Raw genomic sequence first — 19,119 nt, 5'->3', positions numbered from 1 at the left:
TAATTTTTTTTATCTGGTTTAGTTGATTCTTTAATAAATACTTTTGAAAACGACTCTTTTTGAAAATTACAAGTTTTAATTTAAAAGCGCTACTCAGTAGTGAAAATGCCTTGTCTACTTAAAGTTGGTTTCGTTATATATATCGAAGAATATATGCTGGTAATGAAACATTTTGAAAATCCCTGGAAACAATGATTTTTTTTTCAGCGGAAATACGTAAGTGGAACCATAGCACTACGTCAATGAGTAAACGCGTGATTGTGTTATAATCGTGCCACGTTTTCGTCCGGCAACTTTTATTGTTTTCAGCTAACGGCAGTATTTTCTTGGTGCAAGATCATTTTAATCGTTTTTTTGAAACTTGTTTTTAATCAAACATTACGTAAGCCAGTATTGTGATGTTTACGTATAAATGCCACGTTTCATTTTGGCATTCAAAACAGACGTATGAATCGTTGAATGAGTCAGTCGGAACAATAATTTCTGAAATAGAAACTTGTGTCACTCAGTTCGGAAAGTTTCAATACGTAGCAGCAGGTGCATTGTTGTAACGGAAGGCCATATTACACTACATGTTTATGAATTATGTTGCTTGTTGCGCTGAGCAAACCATGCAAAGCGATCTAATGCACTTCTACCATTATCAAACAGCATTGGATTAAAAAAAAACTCTTCGTGTTCCTGGTTGATGTGCAGTTGCTAACCGCTCGTGTTTTTTTAGTGACCGAAAGTTGCAGCTGTAACATAAAGCCTTTTATAAAAAAGGGGTTTTAAATCCTTCGTCCGATTGCTGGGTCTACGTCAGTTAACAGTTTATGTTATCTTTTTTGTTTTGTCATTTGGGGTTTTGCTTTATTGCATAGCTATTGGCCACAGCAAACAGTTTATGTCGCATACTCGTGAAAGAGTGCTCATAGGGAATTAGTCAAGTCAGCTACTTTACCTGAGCCTAATGTTTGATCAAATGCTTCACCTGGGACAAACAGTCCCATAATGTTCATTTCTACGACCTCGTCTCTCGGGGTGGCATCAGTGATGGATACACAATCTTGCCTAGATTATCGCCTGAACACCCACAGCCCAGTTTTTCAAAATAGGTTTTTCATTGATGGTTGAATCTTTTAATTGTCCTGTGGAATTGTGATGATTTAGTGACAATGCTAATAAAATCTTGTCTTGACTTGAGGCAAGCAGTTTTGTAAAATCAACACACTGTTATTTTATTGCCAATCCAACAGTTATTGTATTTTTGAATGACATAAAAAACCAAAATAAAATACAAAATAAAACAAAACGAAAACATCCACCATGCTTGTCACCATGTTTAAACGAATATTTTTTGTTTACTTATTTAAAAAGGTTAAATGAAAACTCCTATGCTTGGTTTTTATTGAAATATTTTCAACCGAGTATATGAAGCTAAAGACGCGTGATTGAACCCAAGTGTTGTTTTTTTGCAATATTGTAAAGCAATATAGGATGTATTTTAAAATATCCTATTTGCTGGCACCTAATATCTTACTTAAATTACAGTATATTTAATGGTTTAGTAAACAATGGTAACTGTACATACAGTTTTTGAATCAACATGTGTGTTTTTAAATATCTATCATGAGCGTACCTTTTTTCACAAACATCACATCGATAAAGTTTCTCTTTACTGTGAGTCAACATGCGTTTTTTCTCAATACAGTGCGTCAGCGTATGTTGTTTTACATTTCCACATTCAATCAGCCTTAGATCACAAACGCCACTTTGATATAAACCCAAAGCCAAAGATTTCATGCCTTTTCAATTTATTGGTTCAGGTATTATAAAAAATTGTTTTATATGACTTACAAGTATTATGTTTTCAGCTAAAATAAGATATTAGGATTTACACAATTTTTTAGATAATTTGACGCTCATCTGCTAAGAACAAAGAAATCTTAAGTTTAAAATTGACACAAATCTAATTGAACAAACTTGTTGCGTCAAATGTAAAGCAAATATACATTCACGCCATGCCACAAATTTCAAACAGCATGAAGTTGAACATAACACACTTTACTTACACCGAATTAATGACAGAATTACTAAGCACTAAAATATTACCAAAATGAAACTGAATTCTATTCATTACGAATACACAAATTAATCTTTTTTCGGCGCATTTTAACGTTTCTAAATCCAAGCATCGGCCGTACAAACAGAGCAAACAATTATGTGACTATCTGCAAATCATAATTATCAACTAAAGTTAGTTAACTGGCATCAACTAGCTTCGCGATGGGGCAGTCAGCTGTGCAACAATTTCCGTTTTCAGCGTGTCCGATTGCAAGCGTCGTTTATATTGGGCACAAACTAGACGGACGTATTCCACAGTAGATAGAAAAATAGCTGAATCGTACGCTACCTACAAAAACATACATATCCAAACACGAATCAAAAAGTGTGTATCGTTATAGTTAACAAAGTTATCAAACACACAATGATCATATTGAACTTACTGCTTATTGTGAGTCAACAAGTGTCTTTTCAAACTTGAAACGGCATTGAATCTTTTTTCGCGAACATCGCATCGATGGTGTTTCTTTTTAGTGTGAATCAACATATGTCTTTTCAAACTTCCACTTTGGGTAAATCTTTTATCACAAGTAGCACATCGATGCGGTTTCTCTTTAGTGTGGGTGAGGAAGTGTGTTTTCAAACTGGAAAGAGTACGAAAACATTTTTCACAAAAAATACATCGATGAGGTTTCTCTTTGGTATGAATCAACATGTGTGTTTTCAAATCTTTTATACGCGCAAACCCTTTTTCACAAACATCACATCGATGAGGTTTCTGTCTGGTGTGCGTCAATATGTGTGCTATTAAATGTTCCTTACGAGCAAACCCTTTTTCACAAACATCACATCGATGAGGTTTTTCTTTAGTGTGGGTCAACATGTGTGTTTTCAAATTTGAAATGATACGGAACCTTTTTCACAAACAACACATCGAGGTTTCTTTTTAGTGTGAATCAAAGTGTGTTTTTTTAAATCTCCTATACGAGCAAACCTTTTATCAGAAACGTCACATCGATGAGGTTTCTCTTGCGTCTGTGTCAACATCTGTGTTTTCAAATTTCCCAAATGAGCAAACCCTTTCTCGCAAACAATACAGAGATGAGGTTTCTCTTTAGTATGGGTCAACATGTGTGTTTTCAAATATCCACCACGAGCAAACCTTTTTTCACAAACGTCACATCGATGAGGTTTCTCTTTAGTGTGGGTCAACATGTGTATTTTCAAAATTCCGCTTCGGGCAAAGTTTTTTTCACAAATATTGCACCGATGAAGTTTGTCAATGCTGGAAGTTGGCATATGTCGTTTCACATTTTCACGTTTAAAAAGCCTTTGATCACAAATATCACTTTGCTCCGAGTCGAAATCCGGAGATGCCATCTCTCTACAAATTCGTTGTTCCAGTATTATAATAAATGTTTTATCTGACTTCAAGGCACTATGTTTTCAGCTAAAACAAGAAGTAAATCTTAAAATTGTTTGACACAAATCTAGTTGAACAAACTTGTTACGGCATGTAGTCAATCAAATAATCACCGTTTAGCAGCGTCTATGCTTCAAATTTTAATTTTGTTGGCAACTACGCTGGATGTTACACACTCATTTAGCGATTGTGAGGCATGTGAACACTTCACTTGTGGTTGCACACAATAGTGGAACGAAACAGTTTTCTGATTGGAAAAATGAAACTCACAACATGTCAGTTCACAAATCATATTGAGTGTTACAAGCCAACAAGTAGATTACACGGTGTTTTGCACAAGTAAACCATGAGTGAGAGTTAAAATTAAAATAAACTAAAACGCTTACCGGTCCATGTTGGTTGCACAAGTTAATCGGTGCAACGAATAACAAATGTACCATGAGCAGCTTTGATAGCAATTTGGCAAACAAGAAACTAGGTTATCTAAATTTATTAGCACTTTCAAATGTAACTTTTTTATTAGTCATATATTATTTCCATTACTGTTAGCGACCACCGTTCATGTTGCCACAACTGTTAGCGAGGGAAACAAACTTCCACAAGTGAGGTTTCCTAGAGTCGCCGGACATACATTTTCACACCAACACGATAAACGTTAAAACAGTCGTTCTAATGCCGATAACTTATCGGTCGCTTTTGCACCATTGAGCTAGGTGTTATCACACGATCATTGTCGCGCATTGCTTTTGTAACCACCGCGTTTTGTGTGTGTTTTACCACCCTTGTTGCTATATAATAACTTTGTATTCTCAATTTATGTCATTATCCCGATGAAGATGTCTAGTATGGGACATCGAAACGTCGGCAAGTTATAATAACAACTGCTGAAAGAGTTACAAATTTCAGCAAAAGTTTATTCCTTTTGCACATTACCTCCCCCAATGTAATAAAGACCGAAGTATGAAGCATTAGGTTAACATAAGATGTAAGCAACAAATTTCTTCAATCTCAACACTCAAATTTTACTATGTTTAAACTAGTTTGCAAACTTAACTTACAGATTCTTTGGGGCATTGTAATGTTTTCTGAACAATGCACCGGCTTGCAAACAGAATTAACATTAATGCAATCAAATCAAAATGTATAAGCCTGTCGGCACCATCCGGGTCCGCAATATTACAGCCAGTTGTGCAACAATTTTGTATTCCAGCGGGTCCGATTACAAGCGCCATTCATATTGATATGAAATTGGCCAAACTTAACTGCAATGAGAGATTTTCATTAGCGCTGGCAAAATGCCCAAGGTTTGTCAAGTGTTCAATATTTACCTGCATATGTAACAAGCGAAAAACCTGCAACTTTCATCTGAAGCAATATATCTCGATGTAGCCAACGTAACGAACACCTTTATAGATTGCCTGTTGCAGCTTATTGCTGAGTTAGTCAAATTAAAGCATGTTGCCTATTGTAAACTGCAACGGAGTAAGCAATTGTTCATTTGTCAAAACGTGTCCTATAGGAATATTTCCCAAAGGTTTCTCACTGCTCACTACAAAATTTTCAGTTGTGTTTCAGTTTTATTTCAAGTTTTCTAAGTAGAGTGGAACGTATTTACAGTACTTCACAGGTTTGTCTGTTTAAAAAGTTTACCAATTTCCCTGACTGCAACTTAACGCTTTGAGGAACTGTTTTTCTGTCGTTTCTATTCATAACAGAATTTCAATATTTTTATGAATTAAATTTCTGTAAATGTCCGTTCAAATAACAGCTTTAACTTTAAAAGGTAAGAATAATTGATTATAATTAGATAAAAATGTGACAAATGCTACAAATGTTGCTGATGTTCGTGAGCGTTCGTGGGCCGCATTGGAGGGCTTCGCGAGCCGCATGCGGCCCGCGAGTTTGACACCCCTGTTTTACATAGTTTAAACCATAGCTATAAAAACCCAAGCAGTTACTAGTGTTAACGACCTAATTCTGGTCAGTATTTTTCCATATGTCTGACTTCGTTAAAGTTATAACAATTCTGCATTCTGGCAATCCGCAGGTTACCAAGCAACTTCCATGTGGCAAGGCGTGGTAACTTAAATAAAAATTACAGTAAGAAAGAATTTGTTTTATATTATAGTCCAGACCATTGCTAATATTACGTGGTAATTTAGTATTTTTATCGTTTTTGTATTTCCTATAAGCTAGGGCAGGTGTCATAAAAAACTACAAAAACGTTCCGAATTAAACAGAAAGTAGTCAACAACTTAAATCGATTGTGTAAATTGCCCCAAACCTAAGGTGAAATCTCGTTATTGCAAACAAAACACTAAAACTCTGCCCTTAGCTTTTCTTGTCTAAATGTTTTATTGCTACACAGGTCTGTAGTCTGAAACGTTTTCTTTCAAAGCTTTTCGGTTTTGGTTCGGTTACTTTCATATTGAACCTTCTGTATGGAATGGAAGGTAATGCTGAAGCCTACCATCATGTTTAAACGAACCTGTTTGTAATTGAGTCGCTAATATTAAACAATTTCATGATTGGTTGCTATTGATTTTAATTAAACATTTTAACCGAGTTCATGAAGCAAACGATCGCAAAATGAAACAAACCCAAATATTGTTTTTTTTGCAATATTCCGAAGAAATTTCCAATGTAAAGCACTCGAATATCCCATGGACTGGTCCCACATTTCTTGCTTAATTTGCAGTAGGATTTTGGTGAACAACGTTAACTGTACACATAGTCACCGTTTTTATAGTTACTTTGTGTGATGCATGTTTTCTCAAACTGTTTGTAAATAAAATCCATACAAAAAGGCAATTTTCACCCCCAAGTAAACATTGTAATGAACATCACACAAGAAAAGCTACTTTTTGTTGTGAGTCAACAAGGGTATTTTCAAAGATGAAATGACATTGAATGACTTTTCCCAAACATCACATTGATGAGGTTTATTTTTTGTGATAATCAACATGTGGGTTTTCAAACTTCCGCTTTGGACAAATCAATTATCACAAGTATAACATCGATGTGGTTTCTTTTTAGTGTGGGTCAACATGTGTCTTTTTAAATTGGAAATATCACTAAAGTTTTTTCCACAAACGTCACATCTATGAAGTTTCTCTTTGGTGTGGGTTAATATGTGCCTTTTTAAATTGGAAATTAACCCGAACTTTTTTTCACAAACATCACATCGATGAGGTTTCTTTTTAGTGTGAATCAACATGTGTGTTTTCAAATCTCCACAACGAGCAAACCTTTTTTCACAAACATAACATCGATGAGGTTTCTCTTTAGTATGGGTCAACATGTGTGTTTTCAAATATCCACCACGAGCAAACCTTTTTTCACAAACACCACATCGATGAGATTTCTGTTTAGTGTGAGTCAACATGTGTGTTTTTAAATATCCCCTACGAGAAAACACTTTTTCACAAACATCACATCGATGAGACTTCTTTTTAGTGTGAGTCAACATGTGTGTTTTCAAATATCCACCACGAGCAAACCCTTTTTCACAAACAACACATTGATGCGGTTTCTGCTTAGTGTGAATCACCATGTGTATTTGCAAATAACCACCTTGAGCAAACCTTTTTTCACAAACACCACATCGATGAGGTTTTTCTTTAGTGTGAGTCAACATGTGTCTTTTCAAACTTCCACCATGAGCAAACCTTCTTTCACAAACATCACATCGAAGAGGTTTTTCTTCTGTGTGAGTAAACATGTGTCTTTTCAAGTTTCCACTACGAGCAAACCTTTTTTCACAAACATCGCATCGATGTGGTTTCTTTTCATTGTGAATCAACATGTGTTTTTTTACATCTCCACCACGAGCAAACCTTTTTTCACAAACATCACATTGATGAGGTTTTTCATTGCTGTGTTTCAGCGTATGTCGTTTTACATTTTCACCTTCAATAAGTCTTTGACCACAAAGTTCACTTGCCTCTGAGTCCAAATCCAGACATGTCATCTTCATTCAAATTAGTTCTTCAGGTATTATAAAAATGTTTTGTCTTACTTGCTGCAACTAAGGTATTACCAAATTTGCCGCCCCTTCTGTTAAGAACAACGGAACATTATGTTTGAAATGGTTAGGTACAAGTTTGATTGAACAAACTTATTACATCCTAGAACGCAACATCACAAATTTAAAAAGCGCAAGTGCTATGCTTACAAATAATACTTACCCACTTGTATTAAGTAAAAGTAGATGAATTATATTGGATCTCGAAACTCAACTAAACTTTTTGTGGACAAATTCGCAGGCACAATTTACCTACTTATTGGCGTGGCCTTACAAACAGAAGAAACATTAATGCAATTACTGTCTGAAGTTACAAATCACAAATCTCAACTTGAGTTGCCGCTAACTGGCTTGAGTTGCCGCTAACTTCCTTTTCCAGCGTGTCCAATTACAAAAGGTTTGTCTAGAACAGTGGTTCTTAACCGGTGGGAAATTTCCCACTAGTGGGAAATTTTACTATTTTAGAGGGAAATTATGTGAGTCAGAAGTCCCCAAATTCGGGCCCGTGGTTTGAAATTAACCGTTGAAAGTTAATTTAATACAATATTTTTCGCAATAACATGTAAGTAAGATTAACTTCATCTAGTTTTACAAGGCGCATAAAAATCCAAAAATCGTTTGTTACGTCAGAGACATTACAAAGAGCATCAATGACTTTGTTATTGTTCGCGAATAAATGCATTTGATCTGTTGATTGTGATGCAATAAATGACTAATGCAAGCACATGAGATTTTTCAAAATTCCACACGATTTTACTTTCTCACGAAATCACTATTCAAACTAAATAAGATTGCAGTGTACCTTTAAGGTCCCGACCAGATCGCTTCACAAAAAAACGATTAAAGAATAATTTTTGTGGTTAATGTTGGGCACAAAACATCATTATAAAAACAACAGAGGGGGGAATTCGAACTTTGTGATTTACTTTAGTGGGAAACAACACCAAAAAGGTTAAGAACCACTGGTCTAGAACTTAATAACATGTTAGACTCAATGGCACTAATATAGCACGCAATATCCAGTAAAGCCAAATTAAAGAAGGCTTGTAATGCTGTTGAGAGGTAACAAACTTTTACAAAACCCATTTGATGAACCCAATTCAAATGTGAAAATAAAGTCCACTGATTCTACGAGTAGACCAAAGTATTGGTAATGGTGCATAGTTTAAAAGGCCTGGGCAAAAAGCGACTGTCACATCTATCTCAATTTTCGCATACGGCCAGACTTGAAGTGTTTTCATTTTGACATATGCCGTGAGCCTATATATACCATATTTAGAGCAAAGTGTTTGTGATACTCGGAAAGTTAACATAAAATAAATTCTGTTGCATTCCACTACATTTTATTGCTTCTAGTTGTCCTTTCAAGTTCGAAGTAACTGCCAAAGCTATCATAAATAACGTTACTAAATTTCAATCATAATCTTACGTAAATGTAAATTACGTCCTTGAGATTATGATCTAGTTAGACTTTCTCCGGTATTTAAGACTTTCTAAGTGCTAATTATAGCTTAAAATGAAAGCAAAATTTATTATCAAAACATCAACTTTATCTGACTTGCTTAGTCAAAGAACTATGTGGCACATTACAACGTTTACAAAACCAAACATAGGCCTAACATTTATGTAATAAACTTTGTGCAAAGCCCTTTTTCCACTGAACGCATAAGCTTACAGACATCAACTGGCTTCAAAATGTGGCAGTCAGCTGTGCAACAATTTCCCTTTCCAGCGTGTCCGATTACAAGCGTCAGTTATATTGGTCCAAAACTGGGTCAAACCTACTGTTAGAACATATTCCACTGGCGCTGCTAAAATCAATATGACTCCAGTGCTTCAGTACAGTGATATCAAATTATGGACGGTTTATTTTGTGACCCACCGGGCGACGTCACCATCCTGTGCTTGCTGGTTTATTATACGTATACGTGTCAATATTCACGTAAATTTTGAATTAGCTTTAAGCCTTCTTACAATGTCATCGTGCTTGCAGATAAAAATCTCTATAAAAAACGAAAATGCAATGCCTTTGTGTAGCCCTAATATTGCCAATATGCTACATTAATGGCAAATGAAAGTTTGTTTTGATAAGCGCATGCAACGGTTAGGAGTTGCACAAGTTGTTTATTCAGCAAACGCATGCGATTAACTACAGTCTAACTTGCCCTGGCTTCCTAATGCGGCAGTCAGTTGTTTAACAATTTCCTTTTCCAACGTGTCCGATTACAAGCCTCATTTATAAAACCACTAATCGGACACAGTCCACTGGCGCTGGTAAAATCAAAATGCTTTCTCCAGTGCTTTAATAAAAAAACATATGTGTACATATTTTTGCGCGATATTTATGTGACTTTAATCTAAAGCAATACATCTCGCTGTAGCCAATGTGACAAACAAGCAAATACCTTTCGAACACACGTCAGAAAGCCACTTTTTTAAACCATAAGCGATCGTCGTCACAATCCAGTGCTTGTTGGTTTATTACCGAGTTTGACTTTAGAAAGGAACGATATACATTTGTTAAGTTCTAAAAGCATGAGAAGACCAGAAACTATTTACAACGCAATGCAAAGCTAATTTATTTTCCAATCAATCTTAGGCGATCAAATAACCTAAATTAAAGCTCCCGGGAATGTATTCAATGAGAATATATATATGGCCGATATGTCTGTGAATGTTTAATTTTTGCAAATCATTTAACCGACGATAAGCACAATTGATCAATATGTCCACAAACTTATTAAATTATTTCATGAATTGGCAAATAATTTTTTTAAATATTGGCAACTCATTCAACAATTATACTTCTGCGTACAGGAATTAAATGTCATAATATTATTACAGATTTCTGTCCAGGGACGGGCAACTTCTCCAGTCGGCGGGCCTGATATGGAAAAATGAAGTCGTTGGCGGACCGGATTCCAGAATCGATACATGTGTTGCGATTTATGTACTATTGCGATGCAGTTATGTCGCTGTGTATCTATTTAAGCAACTAGGATTAAAGAAAGAATATGCGCGATCTGACTACACGGGAGTATAACAAAACAATACTTAAGAGCGTTAGTAAAATTTATTGAAAGAGACGTCATAGAAAAATACAAGTAACTTAAACAAAACACCACACACAATTACTTACTTTGCAGCAAGTAATCTTTAATCTTTGTCTTGTAATCTTAAACAAACGAACGTACACAAAGTGGTTACTAGTTTAACAGTGAGTGCCTGATACTATTTTGCGTGAAAATTTATATTTATAGTGGGAAATTAACGTGTAGTTTTGACCTGGGGCGAAGGTATGTCGCCCCGAAACAAAGAAATAATTACTGTGATAAAAAGGGTGTAAGAAAAAGGTTTTAGGGTGGTAACGAGATAAGGGCATTACACTTTTAGAAGGCAGTCGGCTAACTTTTTTTCGCTATTGGGGAGCGTACTGTCCGTACATCTATAATTTGACGCAGTGAGCAAGTAGTAGGGCAGGGATGGCGAACCTTTTTCGTTAAATGGGTCAAAGATGATATCTAAATTCGGAAATAAAACAAAGTGGGTCACATATTTTATTATATGTCAATGCTTAGATGCTTGTTGCTGCATCTTTTCTGCAAGTCTTGCAATCCTAGGTAGTTTTCAGTTTAATACACGCAGTAGTCATATCTGAGCTGAGACGATTCCTGGCACTTGATTTTATGAAATTCATGTGTGAAAACAAAGATTCGCATGAATAGGTTGAACCGAACTGCGTCAACAAAGGCACAACATATCGTTTCAAGTTGTACGTTTAAATAAACATATCTGTTGCCTCACAATTGACTCAACAATTTGTATTTTGAGACAGTAGGCAATCTGACAAAGGACTTAAAGTTAACTGCTGCGTTGGTTTTTAATCCTGAAAGTCAGGTAACCCTACCTATAGTAATCAGTATAAATTTTTGAAACTACAAGTGGGTCACAGGAATTCATGTTGTGGGTCACTTTGTGACCCGCGGGTCAGTGGTTCGCCATCGCTGTAGTAGGGGATTGCAGACCGTGGCCACGGGCCACGTTTTCATGTAAGACCAGTAACTGACTGCGGGCCGCTCAAATTCCTGTCGCGGTCCGGATCGGGCCCGCCCTGTTTCTGTCGCTCATTTGTCCGTTGAATCATTGCAAACCGCATATGGATTTTAATGGAATTCAACGAAAGCACAATGTTTTTGGCAATCAGTCCCGGTCTGCGTTTATTACAGAAATTGAAAAAATGTAAGTGCATAACTTGCCCACTAGAGTTTTATTTAAATGCACACAGTCTCCAACAAGTGGGGATGTTGTTTAATGGTTGTTACTTAAACTGTGAGAAGCAAAGAAACAATCCTGTCTATTAATCAATACAACATTTCGAGTAAATGTTTTGTAGGAGTTGCACGTTGGTTCCACGTGTATTTTGTTTTATTTTAATATTCCATAAAATTTGTTTAGTTACTGCGACCTACTGGTTTGTTTGATCTTATGTGACCCAAATCGGTGACGTACAAATCAACCCAAAACTGACGAACAAGTTGCTGAACAAAACTGCCTGACCATTTGCTTGCAATACCAACAACAAAACGTAACAGACTGCTAATTACACTATATGTATTCAAAATTATCGTTTTAATACACAGTTCTTAAAATATAACTTTTAACCGGTTTTCATGTACACCGAAGTTTTAATTTATACGCGTTCGATCACAAATGTTGTTTGTACAAGGATGTATTAGTAACTAGGCATGTGCTGACTAGATTCTTAATTCAACCGCGTACGGTCTTAAATGTGTTAAGCTGGTCGAGTGGGAGGTGTCTCATACGAGCAAGCAAACAATAACTCACTGTGCCAACAATACAAACAACATTGCTGTAATACGGTGGAATATAAAATAAGTATCAAGATACTTTTTGACCTGGTTAGTAGTTGACAATACATTAACCACTGTTTAAAACAAACATCACACCCGTAATACCGTTGCATATCAAACAGGCATCAAGACGCACTTTGAACTAGTTGACAATACGAAACTAATGGCTGTTCAACACAAGTCTTGTTGTCACAGAAACTACTGAACCCATGGAAAAAAATAGACAAGATCTTTGAGACGCCAGTACAACTTTCGATATTAAATATGTCACAGTTTTCACATGAGTCTTGAACAAGCAACTAATCACACTTGATATAAGAAAGCATTTGTTTTGTATTGATGAAACACTTGATCAATTGTCAGTATAGGCCTATATACTTTCATTTTTAGCATTGAATTAATAGGCGATCGTCATTCAAATGCCTTACATGCGACAAAGACTGGAAAACCTTGTATGAAATTGAAATCGCTGGCAAATCTGAAGTAAGGGCGTTTATGTAAACAGTTTAACCTACGCCTGGCTGTTTGAAATTTTATGTCCAACTTTAGATTGATACACACTTAATGCGAGTTTGAATTAAAGTAAAGGCAAAAGCTCTCACACAAAACAATTTGTATAGGGTGGTGTAGAGATACGAACTTTTTTTGATAATTTAAAAAAAATTGAAGTTAAAGTATGAGAGAAGCAATAGTATGATCACTAAAACACATACTTATTCAACTAAACATGGATTGAAATATTCTAATTCAAAGATTAGAACACAAATAAGAAAGGGTTAAATCAGTTAATTTGAAATGTACAATGATAACCACAACAAAGTCATTAAAACTGTTTACAGTTTTCAATTTATCGTGTTTATCGATAAAATATCATAATTGTTGAATCCAAATCTCTCTGAGAATGAGAATAATTAATTGGAGTGACTTCTTGTAGTGCAGTGTTCGGCTTTCCTTTCCAATCTAGGTTTAATTAAAATAAGTCAAAAATTTTAATGGATAGGGCACAAAATGGTAATTTACTTGTAAAATCATTGCAGTCATCCAAATAGGAAGTATCTGGATTCTTCATTCCTCCAATACACACAAATTCGCTTCTCCAATCGTTCACTCTAAATAATTCAGAAAATAGATAAATAATTCAATTTGTTTAGTTTAGGCACCATTGTGAACCTCTTAACTTCAAATCGCTTATCGTATGTATATTTTGAACAGTTTACCAAAAAAGCGACTTACTTGACAGCAGGGCACATTGCGTAGACGCTCCCAGTTCTTCCATAAGCACGAAACTGGACAAAACCAGTCGGTAGAGGTTTTACACTTGGTGGCAGCATCGAGTTAGCAACTGAATCGTTTCCGATGGAAAATTGAACTGGTACTGAAAGTACGTCATCATCATAAAAGCAATCTTGACCTGAAAGAACAAAATGGATAAAAACGTCCTGTTGATGACTGGGAATGTAAGTGAGATTTGAAAACAAAACTAATAATAAAGGAAAAAAAATATAACATACTTACGTAGATATCAGTTCATGATATCTAAATTCAAATAATGAGAATCGTCTAAAATTATTAACAAGTCAAACAATGCATTAGGATAGCATAGGTTCTTTTCAACTTTTTTACTCACAGAAGTCATTTTCTGAAATTATTTCCAATATTTTGTAGGTTACAGCGTTGATCTTAGTTTCGGTTATCGAAGTAGCATTTTTTCTATGAAGGAAAGTCAAATTTAACAAAAATAGTATGATACCCATATTAGTAATATTATACACAATATCACTGCAACAAAACAACAGTTCACCTTGAAATTATTGTGTATCCAAAAAGTGTGTTGGATACAGCTTCACGAATTCTAAATCCAAAATAATAGCTTGTTGAAAATGTTCTGTTGTTGAATTCCAAACCTACGCGATAAACAACACGCTCTATTGTTAGGTTGACATATGTAGTTTAGTACTTTAACTCTTTAACCCGAAAATGCAACAAAAGTTCCTTTAGCTTACCTTAGTATTAATAACATAAAACCAAACATCACACAAGCTGGCATACAAAGTCCCATTTCTACTCTGCGCTTTATAATGTAAAAAGTGATTGCAAAGAGCGTGATTTCCTTCGAACAAAACTTTTGAATCACTATTTGGTCGGCTGGAATGTACCTGGAAACATCAAATGCAAACAATGTAATTTGTTAAGATATAATGTTTTGTTTTATAATTTCCTTACCCTGGTAAACCGTGGAAATAGGGCTCCAGCAAACCACACAAAACATCGCATATCTTTTGTTCAAAAACAGCTAGAAGGATAAAATTTCACACCTGTACCAAGTCGAGCATGCAGAATTCAAAAAATTATAAAAGTTTCGGCAAAAACCTAAAAATCGCATCTAAATTTATACGGTAAAACGCCATAATAGTAAATATTAATAACCTAATAAATGTTATCATCGCTCTTTTCAATATGTAAACTTTTGTTTATCCCTGAAATACCTTTCGTTCTATGCATTTACCTTTCCTTTACAACATAACACTTAGTTTTGCGGTGACGAGGGTGCTCGCGTGTGCTGCGTTATTGTTTACTTGAAAGCTTGATACTTCTGCTTCTCGTGGCTCGTATCGGTTGTCTGCAGTAGCGAGTAAGTTCATTATTACGATTCTCAACGCTTGCTGCATAGAGCCGACATGATCCACAAAAGATCAATTTAGTTCTTGTCTTTTATTCTGGTTACGCAACACACATCAAGTCTCATTTATATCAAGGAACGGATACGATGGAAAGAGAGAGATCAACGATAAACATTGGCTTTTAAACTGATACTCGTTTTTCGTGCGATCATTCCAGAACAGTACCTTCTTTTACTCACATCAGTTATTAGTTTGTTTAAGTTAAACGCTTGCAAAGATTTGCAGCACTACAATGGATTGCAAAACTATTTCGAAACACCCGGTTTACGCAACAGCCTGTCTTATGGTCAGGCTGTTGGAACATATGAGGAAGACGGGAACATGTAACAACGACACTGAATATGTGCTTCCAATAGTTACTGAATCATGAGAACACATGGAACAGTAAAGTTACACCGCTCGATACCATATGTCGCAAAAGCAGCATATAAATTCCATGGAACAAAAAGTCATGGTTGCAAAGTTAAAATTTTCCATTACTTTAATGCTTAGCCAAACCAAAGTGTCAAAATGATGGTTTAAAAGCACGTGACCGCTACAGTTTAAACCTTTCCATTTATAATTATTACAAATCATACCTTACTCAGAAGTTTTCAACAGTAATAGATATTCACACAAGCATATGTAAAACATGATGAGAATCAGATCAAATACAACATGATTTTACACTTAGAAAACTTTTGTGGGATATTTAATATTGTATTGGTTTGTTTTAGTTTTTGTTGATTTCATTTAATGGTCTCGATCACTCTGTCGCATTCTTTATCTGCACGAGCATTGTATCTTACAGCTAAATCTGAAGAGTGAATCGTAGATGTTTGTAGAGAGGGCAATTTCTCCACCAGCGATCTCTTTGCCCTGACAAGTTGATCTTCTATTGCTTTAGAGTACAGCAAGGGATTAAGAGCGCTATTGATTGGAAGCAACAGACAAGCACTTAACACATAAGCATCTGGTGGCATCTTGATTCCTCCAATACTCAAATATGCCATAACACAAATTGGCATCCAGCAACAGAAGTCGGTCAAAATCAATCTCGAGATTCTCTTCTGCATCTTGGAGCTGACATCATTGCTTCTAGATTCTTTCATCTGGTTACTCTGTTTGTAGATGAGAACATATGCAACAACCATGTAGATGAACATAAGGAAGTTGATTGTGATGAGGAAAGTTGAATATTCCCAAGCAAATTCACTGGTTGTGGCAAACAAACGTGGCATACAGACACTTGTTTCTCCATAATATCCAAACTCCCCTTTGATTGGGTTGCGGGGAAATGTTTTCTTGATAGTTTTTTTCACATCAATCCAACTTTCGGGTTCTACACCGGTAATTCTTTCTGCAAGAAGTGACATGTTTTCCCTGGAAACAAAATCATTTCCAAAAATGTTGTTTGGAAACCAAACATCAGTTGTATAATATTCCGAAGTGAATTTCAGCAAAGGAATAGTTGCCAAAACAACAGCTGAAATCCAGCAAAACAATTCAGCAAGTAAAACTCTAAAAATACCTACACTTTGAATTGTAAATGGTTTAAAGGCTGACACAAGGCGAAAAGTGGTCATGGCTGTCATGGTCATGGCTGATGCTTCAGAAGAAACCACAGCAAGTGCTCCAAGTCCCGAACACAAACTACTTGATCTCCATTTCTTATCGAAGAAACAATACAGGCCAGAAAATTGTGTGGCTTGCACTATAACTGCAAGTAGATAAATTCCCATGAGGAAATCTGAGCAACAGAGGTTAAGAAGAAAAATACTTGTGTTAATAAAAACGTTTTTGTTTTTGTCTACATTCCATAAACTGTGAACAGTTGCAATAAACACAAAAGAATTTCCTCCCAACGCTAACACAGCTGTTATCCAGAAAATTGCCCGGAATATTGGATTGGCAATCATTTCATTGACGTCTGCAAACACGTCCCCAGCCAAGTTCACACATTCATCACTTCCATCTGAACAATCCAGAATTCCATTCTGCACCAGTTTCCAATCAACCGACAAAGGTTGTTTGTTTGTGCAATAAAATCTCTTTATTTCACAACGGCATTTGCTTTCATCAGATTCATTGTCACAATCGATAATTCCATCACAAACAGTTTTTCTGTCAATGGAAACCCTATCTTTGCCTCTACAATAAAATTGGGTTTTGTTGCAAAGTTCAGGAAATTCATCTGAGCCGTCATCACAATCGACATTTCCGTCACAAACCTGTGTGTTTTTTAAGTTGATCTTTCCTTTTGAGAAACAATAAAACATATTTGGACAATTCATTTCACCACGTGACCCCAGCACGTCCAAAACTTTTCCATCGCATATTGAGTTCAACAAAACTCTGGCATCGATTCCCCTGCCTAGCCGATATTGAAACTGTTTCCTCAACCATTTGTTGTCAGTTGTCGCACACTCAAATATTTCGTCAAGTCCAAGGCCTTTATAGTTTTCTGGCAAACACTGAGTTTGTTCCAAATTATTTGCAGACGAACAGTATTTCGTGTTTATCTGATCAACACATTGCACGCTTGAGTTGCACAACTTTCCACTTTGAACTGAACATACAGATTTATTTTGGCAATGCATGTGATTTGATGGACAATCACCCCTTATGTCATCACACAAACTTTGATTTACACACAAACACTCATCTGACATATCAAAGCAATCCACTGTACCATCACAAACTTGCTTGGGTGATATAATCAACTTTTTATCCAAGCACTGAAAACATTTGAACTGTCCGTTGACAAAACAAAGATCAGATTTATCAGAACATTGAGCCACTGAATCGTAAAAATTGGTTTGTGGCAAAACACAAACCCCTTGTCTTGTTGATCCAGAACATTTAAACCCAAAACCTGACGTTATTTCATCGCTATTGTCACTACAACTACTAACTGAGTCACAAAAATCACTTCCAGCTATGATTTGTTGGTTCTCACAAATGAAATAATTCTGACAAAACTCTTCTGTTTTTTTGCAGTTTGAAGAGACACAAATCACATTCTTGCTTTTACATCTGTTGATGTCATCAGCACATGCTGATTGGATTACTTTATGGCACTCTGCTGGAACTGTGGAATGTACAAGATACATGGCAAGTTGTTCACTCTTACAAGTTGTGGCAAACATTGTGCAAGATTGACATGTGAAGTGGGAAACTGAACAAATTTCGTCACTTCCATCATAGCAATCCTTAAATCCATCACCAATCCAGTCAAAAGGTATGCATCTGCCAGTAGATGGACAATGTTTGTTACCAGGATCACACGGACATCTGGCATAAAATCCAGAGCAGTGACATGTGTAATGTGTCTCATCACTACCATCCAAACAGTCCCGATTTCTATCACATAATAAAGATCGATCAATGCAACTTCCCTCCATACCTATGCATTTTTTTGTGTCGACACAAGCACATTGAAACTTATGAGCTGGACAAGTGCAGTTAACTTCATCACTCAAATCTCCACAGTCATTATTTCCATCACATTGCCTGTCTTTGTAGATGCAACCATATCTAACTCTGCAGTTGTTTGTTTTGTAACAAGGGCATTCAAACGGTCTATGAGCTCGACAAGTGCAATTAACTTCATCACTCCAATCTCCACAGTCATTTCTTCCATCACATTGCCAGGCGTTGCGGATGCAACCCTCTCTAGATGTGCAGTTCCTTGTTTTGTAACAAGGGCATTCAAACTTATTAGCTGGACAAGTGCAATTAACTTCATCGCTCCAATCTCCACAGTCATTATATCCATTACATTGCTTGTATTTGTCGATGCAACCACCACTGCCATGTGTGCAGTTCTTTGTCTTGTAACAATCGCATTCGAACATTTTAGCTGGACAAGTGCAATTAACTTCATCACTGCCATCTAAACAATCTATCTTTGCATCACATCGCCACCCCTCCCACACACACCCAACAGCACCTTTACAAGTTGTGTTGAAGCAGTCACACTGAAACCAGCCTTCATGACAAACCTCACCAAACTCGTCGCTCCAATCACCACAGTCGTGCCACCAGGTATTTACCCTCCAACTCTCAATACATCCTGGTTTATCCCCGCACCGA

The 19,119-nt window shown here is 36.1% G+C and overlaps 2 protein-coding genes and 1 long non-coding RNA gene across 4 annotated transcripts; all 3 read right to left on the bottom strand.

Moving 5' to 3' along the window:
• Positions 1-27: 27 nt before the first annotated feature.
• LOC145217377 (uncharacterized) lies at positions 28-5,558 on the bottom strand. 2 transcript variants are annotated; one of them, XM_080084642.1, is made up of 4 exons: positions 3,856-5,558; positions 3,041-3,496; positions 2,490-2,690; positions 28-2,395 (listed from the first exon to the last, which is right to left on the bottom strand). In XM_080084642.1, the coding sequence occupies exons 2-4, from the start codon at positions 3,424-3,426 to the stop codon at positions 2,392-2,394; spliced, it is 591 nt and encodes a 196-aa protein (XP_079940768.1). In that variant the 5' UTR covers positions 3,427-3,496; positions 3,856-5,558; the 3' UTR covers positions 28-2,391. The 2 variants fall into 2 exon arrangements, with proteins under 2 accessions (XP_079940768.1, XP_079940767.1); XM_080084641.1 differs by having other exon boundaries at positions 3,041-3,430.
• Positions 5,559-5,997: 439 nt separating this feature from the next.
• LOC145217355 (uncharacterized) lies at positions 5,998-8,030 on the bottom strand. The gene has a single exon (XM_080084608.1). The coding sequence runs from the start codon at positions 7,443-7,445 to the stop codon at positions 6,465-6,467; it is 981 nt and encodes a 326-aa protein (XP_079940734.1). The 5' UTR covers positions 7,446-8,030; the 3' UTR covers positions 5,998-6,464.
• A 5,040-nt stretch (positions 8,031-13,070) lies between these two features.
• Positions 13,071-14,252, bottom strand: LOC145217393 (uncharacterized). Its single transcript, XR_013857372.1, has 5 exons — positions 14,166-14,252; positions 13,992-14,074; positions 13,598-13,775; positions 13,385-13,473; positions 13,071-13,324 (listed from the first exon to the last, which is right to left on the bottom strand). It is a non-coding gene; the product is annotated as an uncharacterized LOC145217393 (long non-coding RNA).
• Between the last annotated feature and the right edge of the window lie 4,867 nt (positions 14,253-19,119).

Source organism: Phallusia mammillata, chromosome 3 (assembly GCF_965637545.1).
Source record: "Phallusia mammillata chromosome 3, kaPhaMamm4.hap1.1, whole genome shotgun sequence".
Classification (NCBI taxonomy): domain Eukaryota; kingdom Metazoa; phylum Chordata; class Ascidiacea; order Phlebobranchia; family Ascidiidae; genus Phallusia; species Phallusia mammillata.
Note: the sequence above shows the minus strand (reverse complement) of the source record. Positions and strands in the feature narration are given on the sequence as shown.